Raw genomic sequence first — 9,181 nt, 5'->3', positions numbered from 1 at the left:
TCAAGTCTTCTGCTAGTCAGAGGGAATCTCTTCTTCTGTGATTGGGTCACAAATAAATCAGTTATTCAAATGTTTTAGCAGCCACCAGGATATCAAGCTGTAAAAAAAGAGGCTGTGATAGGTAGTTGTATAAAACCCTGTCCACTTGCATTTCAAGCTCAACTGCAAGCTTTCTTTTCAAATTATCACCTGGGTCTTCTCTTTTTTGTTCCTTCAACTCATTTTCCTTGCAAATAACCACATGTGAACTACCCAAATTGAATTAGATATGGCTTCCACAGTGTTGTTTATTTGCAGTAAGTAATAACAGCCATAAATTAATTTCAATTTGTTTTCTACTATTCACATGAGAATCAGTGTAGCTATATATTTTTTTTGCCTAAATCTATATTCCAGGACTAAGGTAGCAGTTCTTCACGTGTTTCTTCATGCATTTGCTCTGTTAACGTGTCAAAACTCTTCTCTCTTTTCTACTGATAAATAGCAAGGAGGCTACTTAATAATCTGATTTCCTACAGTATCAATGATACACTCTGCCAGGGCAGTGTGACCTGTTCTCTAAAGAACAGATTCCTAGCCAGATCACTCTGCTTCCTTACATTGCAGCCACTGCAGTTTTCAGTTCTGTGTTGCACAAACCCAGAAAACACTCTGGAAGCACATGTTCATCTGGTTTTCCCTTAAACTTATTTTATTTGGCTGGATTTAACAGGGCACTCCAGTAACATTTTGCAACTATGCCTTTTTACTGTTTGCATCTTATCTGAAAAGCCAAGCAAAGAGAACAGGTCTCCATCATCATTGCTTTAGATACAGAAAAGATTTGCCTGAGACTTCAAGTTACACACAAGCTATCCCTCTATAACTTTTACTGGAATGCTATTCTTGGCTAGCACAGTGGCTTTAGTCCCAAAAGTCTGGCCCCAGTTGCAGGACCATTCATCACAGGAAACAGTCTGTCAACTTCTTGTTTCACCTGGTGCACATCTTTAAAAGGATTTTCCTCAGAAAGACTCTATAAGATACTGATTGGGCCTTTATATGTTTGTTATCTTAAGGAAATCCAGCAAGTATTCCTAGCAGTTGTCTCGTTGGCTATCAGTAATTCCTTCTCAAGTTCTAGCAGCACACATTTCAGACCCATTTCTGAGTAAGTGCTTATTTCATGTCTATTGTCACTTCCTGAAACTAATTGCGTAGCTCAATTCGGTAACTACTTCTTCCCCAACACGCTTGGTTTTTCTCAAGCTTTCTTAACCGATTCTGTGATTTCCAGTCACCTAGCAAATCTGTTACACATCATAGCTAGCCTCACAGCTAAACTTGCTGTGATTTACTACAAAGGTAAACAAACCAACCAGATTTACGTATTTTGCTTTGATATCCTTCTAAATCTGGTATTCCCTTAGGAAATGTTGACATATCTAACAGCAAGCCTTATGTTTGTGACGTCCTTTTGGGTTTTGAACAATATTTTTTTCTTCAGAATAGTAGCAAATAATTGAACTGTTTTCCTTACCTTTTGGATTACTGCTGATTTCCTGTCTTTTACAAACTGAATGATCATCGTTGCAAGTATTTTTGGCAAATGTCATGATCTATTTTAGAATTCCCCTGTTTAGTCACACATTTTAGAAACAGAACTATACTAATTTTGTACTAATTCTAATATACTATACTAACTTTGTAGTAATACTAATTTTATTCTTTCATAAATGAATTTTAAAAGATCATTTCTTTCCTCAGAAAATATGGACTAAGCATGTTTTGACAGATCCCTTTAGTTAACCACTAACAACTGCAGGCATGTATTTGCTATGAAAGGTTGCAGAAAGGAAATAGCTTTTTAAAGAAATAAAACTCTTTCTAAGGTGACAAGCTATAAAGAGGAGGGGAGAGGCGTCTAATACTCGCTTTCATCAGAGCTAAAAGCATGTGGTAGGATTTGGCTTTTTTACTCCATTATCTGCACAGTCAGACTTTCATTTAATCTCGAGGGCCTTTTACCGAACATAAAAAGCTTCCACCTAAACTTTGTCTTTCTCTTGGCCTCTGAAGAAACCAGCCTCACAGGCACAAAGGTAGCTGCTGCTGCAGCCTTTGAGCCAGCAGGCAATTTGGGTTGCATCCAGCTGAAGAGCCTGCCTTTGCTCAAGAGGCCAGATGGAGAGTGATGGACTTTGGAAGATGGAAAAACCTTGGGATACACAGGCCTGCACCAAATCAGATCTGAAAACAGAATGTCCTGCTCAACACACACCCAACACAGCTGCCATGAAAATAGTATTTGAAGATGAACTGGAGCACACAACTCCCTTCTGCCAGCCCAGAGGCACACAGTTCTTCATCAGTCCTTTGTGCAAGGCCTGTGGTTACAGGCATGCCTTAGTAATTTGGGGAACTTTCCTGATGCTTAGAATCATCAGGATTTATCTAGTTTGGGGGCTGAGCAGAAAAATGAGCATTTACAGCTGTATAAACGACATGTAAATATCCAATGAATCTTGTTTCCTCCTCATAATGTCTTTGCTTAATACATACAATTACTAACTAAGTGAAACAGAGTTATGCCATCTAGCTGAGCAGTTGCACCAACCTGTAAAGAAATGCTGGCGTCAGATTACCCAGACACTCCCTGGAACTACACCCTCACAAACAATGTATGTACGTCTTTGGCACTGGCGCAGAGAGGCAGAGAAGTGGTGTTTGCTGTATTCCCCTGGAGTCTCCACTTCGCTCGCAGCATGACTGGCTCAGATAGGGCTCCCTGTCTAGGAAGGGAAATTTCTGAGCTGCGCAACAGGGTATGAATGTGGGAAAAGGCAACAAGCGTGAGCAAAATGTCACTAAAGCTCATCTGCTTCTTCCTCTGCGCTCAGATTGCACCAAATCTCACAGGTAAATGGCTAAAATATCTTCAGTCAACTTAAGTAAGAAGACAAAGGGGTTATGAGAAACAAAAAGTCTTTTGTCCTTTTGTTAAATATGTCTCTACAAAATTTAAGCCAAATAGAATGAGGTCAGATGATCCTGATTTTTAATTCTTTGTCTAAAATTAATACTAGAATAAGCAAATGTAAAAGACAATCTGTAAATTCTATGTTCTGCATGTTAGTTCTGAAATCTAAGGAGGAATTTCAATTTGAAGGAAATTAACTTACTAATACTGTATTTGTCTCTGCTCTTTTTCTCTGCTGTAAGACACTGAACTTTCAAGTCCTCTTTTAAAGCTGATCTCTTTGAGCACAGGGGATAACCTGCCTGTGAAGTAGAATCAGAGTCAGAGAGGAAGGGTACAAAGTGTAAATTAATAGCTCAAAAATGTTCACTGGTGGTCTCCTTTACCCTGGGAGTAGGTTATGCAATTTGTAATCTGCTTCTCCAAGTAAAGGCTAGGCTCCAAATACGTCTCCTAGAAGGAGCCTGGCCTCAGATCTCAGGACTGCAGCTCTGTTTTTGTGATGGTCAGTCATCTACAAAGCAAACATGACTTGCTACTGTGCTTGGATTTTGCTCAGCTCTGTCTTTCTAAATGTGTTGTCTTAGCTGCTGAATTCAGGTTGTGTCTTGCTCCATTTTGCTCTCTGCCTCAGAAGAAATAATTTTATAGCTTCCTTGGCCAGCAAATACTGTGGATCATTATTTATAGTTTTTAGTTGCTAGGGGTGGAAACCACTGACTCAACCTCAAGTTGCATATGCTCTGAAAGTTTATTCTGTGGAATAGGGAAGATTATGACAAATGTGTTTTAAAAGATGGCAAAGCTGGGCAACTATTCCTTAAAGAACTTTGCTTTTATTTTTACTGTATTTTTGTTTAAGGCCTGGCTAGTTGTGTGATGTTTCCACACAGGAGCTGTGTTGCTTGTGTGTGTAGCGACTGCCAGCCTTGCACAGCTGCATACTCATCCAATTGTGTCTTCTACACTGTGACAGATAGTAGGAGAGAAAGGTGGGATAATTTACCACTGTATACCCCCTTCTCTTGGCCTTGACCTGAAATATGAAAATTTGTGTCCTAGTCTCCTTTTTGAGCAAAGAACATTTATTGATTGAATGTTTATATCTAAATCTGCCCCCGTGGTTGCACAGAGCAGACAGCAGGTGAGAAGACAGTGTGGTTTCCATCTAGCCCAGGAGTTCAGACTGTGTATGTAGAGTGCTGGGGAGAAAAAACAGGCAAGGGGGTATGTACCAGGGCCTTGCCTTTTCAATCGGAGTGCGCGATCAGCAAATGAGGGAGGGGATGTTCCCAGAGCTTTCAGGTTAGAGTTATAGCCAAAGAGATTCTTTAGCATAATTTATTACTGTTGTCTAAAATGTGATGTTTCTAGGAATTAAAGACGTATGGGCTTCATTTTCACCATTTAGCTTACAAAGAAATTCGTTTAGCTTTTTGGGGTGTTACAGACATTATGTTCTTGCCACCAATATTTAGAGTTCAGAATTCCCTTGTCAGATTCCCCTTCACCGAAATTTCCTCAAATGCAGAGAGGCAGACCATGCCCAAAGATACAAGAAGCTGGTGACATTGTTGTCCTCCAGATTAGAAAAAGGAGATTAAATGGTACAATGCTTGGGAGTTAGAAGACAACGCTTACTAGCACAGCAGTAAGGAAGGATTTCTCAGCTTTGTACATAACATTTTAAGGGCATGCCAGAAAAAGCACAGATGAGGGAAAGCACTTCTGAACACAATGCAACACAGATTCTGGAGTTACTGTTTCTTCTTGTGTTTGTTGAGCCCCTGAAAGAAGAGGCCATTATGAATAAAGAAGTAATTTTATTGATATTTTTGCAGTGTTCACTTACATTTAACAGTAAGTAGTAGTGATAGTAGTCATGAAGTAAGAGCAAGTAACGATGAAGTAGTAGTGATGAAATATTATTGCATTCTGTATTCACAGAGAAAGAAAGCTATCAAAATCTGTCCCAGAGAAATGGAATTTTACTAGCTTTATTTAAGGCATTTTATACAGAAAAGTAAGACAGGTAGATGTAGTGGACTTGATCATGAAAACATTTTTTTAATTAATTAATTGTAGATTCTTTAATACAAAGAAAAGCAAAACGTTAAACAAGAGAAGTCATCATCGTTCTAAATGGAAATTCATTATTTGTGTAACAAATGAAATGGAATATACTGCTGACAGGGTAGGAGGCAAAAACGCTATTTACGGAGAAAATCTGAACATATGTTTTCTTTGGCATGACTGGAGATGTTAGGGTAAGATTAGTACCCTGGCTTGAAGCGCTGTAGTTTCATTTTTCCTGTGAGACTATTTACAAATTGCTTGTGAATCCAAAAACCAAATAGAATTTTCTTTTCTCCCAGTGTTAAATGTGTATTTACTTACAACAGTTTTGTGGGCTGCTGCAGCAGATGGATTGGAGAAACTATGAATATCATTTGTTTGGATATGACACAGGATACCTTATATTTAGATCAACAGTATTTGGGAAGAGCATGAACCTCTCTTCCAAATCACAGCTTTCAGCAAGGCTCTGGGTCCCAGGCAGAAAGCAGGGAAATGCGTCATTGCTTTTATTGCTCAGGGACCCCATTTAATTTGGATACTGGATGAAAAGATCTCAAGTTTTAGCTTTTTCATTCAGTCCTGAGGACTGTCCACTGTGTTTGCAGTAGGGCATAGTGATGCAGTTACAAACATCTCTGCACATGCAATCAAGTGAGACATACTAAAGCTGAATCATGTTTCACTTTAGTGTATGTATTATTGAATTATTTAACCTTACATGCACAAAAATCTTCTAATTTTCACATGTAACACCTACACACACACACATACATATACATATATGTATACTTATGCCCACAGAGATATCTGGTTTTATATATTTTTATTATTAAAGGTAAATAATGTCTTTCTCTAGGGATGCAGTTCTCTTCCTCTGAAGGCAGATACCCAAACTAGTGCACCATTCACATGAACTTATGTCCATAGCGCTATACCCACCAGCACCGTCTTACCGGCCATGCTGGAAACTTAGTTTTCTGGCACTAAAGTGCAAATGCTCCATGGCACTGAACGAATAGCTGCTGAGTGCTGTGGCATTGCTACAGAAGGGGTGTGGTCCTGTAAAAATCAGCAAATATGCTCTGGAGATAACAGATGTGAGTATTAGGTTTTTATATATCTTACTTTTCTTGGAGAAGAGTTCTTACGTGTAGCAGAATTTGTGCCCATCCTGAATCTGTTAATACCAAACAGAAACTTAAATCAGTGATTTTTTTTTTTTTTTAATAGAGACACATACACTGTCTTTAGGCCCAGAGTTTTTCCCAATGAAAGGAAAAAAAGAAACCTTAGTGTCTATATACAAACTTTTGTGGTTTGGCTGAGGTGAGGTAACAGGTCTCACTGTGCTGATAGAAGAGTTGCTGGTTTTGCCTGCGAACCAGGAAAACAGTGTACTGAGCTAAGCATAGCCAGGAAATGAAGATTGGTCTCAAACAGATGCAAACTAATCTTTGGTCCATTAAGAGGCAGATAGTCCAATTCAGAACTATCTTCTTCTTTAAAAATTGGTTTCTAGACAGTTAAGTAAAACCAAATTCAGTACTGTTGCATATAAAAAAATATATATCCAAGAAGTTCTAAAGTCAGGGACTTAAAAAATTAGGAAACACTCCAGTGCAGTTCACCCGTGTTCCAACCTGGAACATCATTGCATCAGTCATGTGGAAAAACAAGTGTCTGATCATGCAACTGAAGTCTGTTACGTAATTAAGACACGTAAGTATGCCAACTCCCAAGAATAACATGGGAAACAAGAGTACAAGGAAAGTAGTAGTAAACAATCAAAATGTTGAGAAACATGGAGAATGAAAGAGACCAAATGTGTGGTTAAACTGCAGAGTGAGGGTCAATAGACTTTTTTTTTTTTTTTAAAGACAAAAGGTGCCTTGACACTAGTATGGAGCCCTAACTAGACAGAAGCAATAAAACTGCTGATATGGCAGGCAGGGACTCTTCCACAGTCTAAGTGGCAAGGAAGAAAGCATGTCATCCCAGAGATATCTGGCTTTTTTACTTCAAAGGAGAGCTGAGCATTGTGTCAACAGATCTGTCTAACTTGTGTCAAAGAATCGTAAAAGAGTTGGCATCAAGGCTTTCCACATCATTAATGGTTTTATAAAGATATGAATACAGGGAATATTCCAGGGACACAAAGATGACTGATATTGTTCCAATGCTTTCAAAGAATAATCATAATGAAAACATTGCTCATGGACTATTCAACCTGAATTTGATACTGGATAGGAGAAATTACATTAACTGGTTAACTTTGTAAACACAGCTTAAAAGAAGACACTCTTTTCTAATGACAGTTAAAGAGTAATGGAAGATAGACCTTGTTAAGTGAAATAGGTGTAATTTAAAAAAAAAAAAAAAGTCTATTGACCCTCACTCTGCAGTTTAACCACACATTTGGTCTCTTTCATTCTTTCATTCTTTCGGTAACATACATACGTTGTGACAGAACAGTTAGCTTGTTTCTGGGAGAGTGTTGAAATGACCGCTGCTACACTGGGTTGGTTGAAAGTGCTCCATCCATAATGCCCTTCCAGTGGTTCTTTGGGAACTATTTGCTTCTGAGCAGAGAGAACGTAATTTTCTTGGGACTGGAAAGTAGCAGAACAGAGATAAGTCTGTTCCCACAGTGTAGTGCAGGATGTGCCAGTGAGGAATCCTGCCTTCTCTGCTCTGGTCCAAACACTGCTAAGGATTTTACATTAAGATACCATAGGATAAAATCCATTAACTACACTGTAAGTACCATCCCATACTTACGCTTTCACAATCTCAGAGTAATGTAATAATTTCACTTATAGTCCCCTGAATAATTTTATTCTATTAAGATGTACTTGATGATAGCCTGCAAGCACTTTCATTATTAGAATACTGCAACATGAAAAAGGTGCTACCAGAGCTGGGATCTTCTAGTGTCCAGTCTGGTCAAGCCTGGGGAGAAATAGTACATTTCAGCCATGACACCCATTAGAATGTTCTATGGAGTGTAACAGAGTATCTGTTACTTGACTTCATTAATAAAATTGGATAGCTTTGTAAAAGCTTGACCTTTTCTCACTGTTTTACTGATACAATTAAAAACTCTGAAATAATGAAAAGGCATGTTTTGTCTTTCTGTAAGCAGTGCCAGCCTAACTGCTCTGTCATTTACTCTTTGGTTGTGATTTCTTCTTCTCTGTAAAATACTTTCAAACACTGAAGTGAGAGCAGTGAAATTAAGAGTGTATATTTCTGATGCAAAACACAGTTTTACACTATTCTTCTAAGCTTTTTTCCTAGTACATTCATATACCTTTTTTCTTTCTTTTTTTTTTTTTTCTTTTGCTGGGAATTTTAGGTGAGGATGTTTTGTTGCCAGCACCTCAGAATATCTCTATTCTTTCTACCAACATGAAACACTTCTTAACTTGGAGTCCTGTGATCATCCAAGGAGAAACTGTGAGATACTCTGTTGAGTTTCAGGGGTAATGTCTGTTTTGTTTTGTTTGTTTGTTTGTGTTTTAATTTTATCTTTGAACACTGTTTACTTAGACTTAAAATCCCGCACTGTCTGGACATCTTGAGCACTATCCAGTTCAGAGGCAGAAGAGAAGCTTGATACTCTAGCACTGCTAATCATAAGCAAGGAAAAAAATCCTTTTGCTCCAATTCTGAAACACTTTACAGGTTAATAGATACCTGAGTAATCCAAGGTGTGCATTAAGCTCACATAGGAAAACTGCCTCTGCCCAAAGAATTCAAAAGTTAGGAAGATTTGCAATAGGAAAAGAGAAAACATTTGAGATTTATTTAGCGTTAATCTTTTAAACATTTAACACACATTATAGGAGGTTTCTGATACCTCTTGAACTGACTTGGATCACAATATGTCTTTGGGATTCTAGTTTACCAGGGATGATAAAGCCAAGTGAGTGGGCAGGATTTAATGCATCAACACTGTGTTGGCTATCCCCACTTCCTACAGAATCGTGTTGCATTTGGCTCATGAACAAGCTGGCTCTGGGAGATTTTGTCTAGATATTATCTAAAACACACCCATACTGGTTTCATACACTCCTGGTATTCCAGCTCAAATGTATCCCAGCACTGGTTTTACATGGAAAGAACTAGCAAGCAGCCTTAGCC

General features: G+C 38.4%; 1 protein-coding gene across 1 annotated transcript in view; it reads left to right on the top strand.

The window, feature by feature from the left end:
* Positions 1-2,837: 2,837 nt before the first annotated feature.
* Positions 2,838-9,181, top strand: part of GSG1L (GSG1 like) — an 80,196-nt gene continuing 73,852 nt past the window's right edge. The window contains exons 1-2 of the mRNA XM_086759730.1: positions 2,838-2,898; positions 8,394-8,520. Of these exons, the coding sequence (XP_086615856.1) occupies positions 2,841-2,898; positions 8,394-8,520 (185 nt within the window). The 5' untranslated portion in view covers positions 2,838-2,840. The remainder of the gene's footprint in view (positions 2,899-8,393; positions 8,521-9,181) is intronic.

The sequence above is a fragment of the Chlamydotis macqueenii genome, chromosome 15 (assembly GCF_036417535.1).
Source record: "Chlamydotis macqueenii isolate bChlMac1 chromosome 15, bChlMac1.mat, whole genome shotgun sequence".
In the NCBI taxonomy this organism is placed as follows: domain Eukaryota; kingdom Metazoa; phylum Chordata; class Aves; order Otidiformes; family Otididae; genus Chlamydotis; species Chlamydotis macqueenii.
The sequence above is the reverse complement of the archived record's forward strand: the minus strand, read 5'-3'. Positions and strand labels throughout refer to the sequence as shown.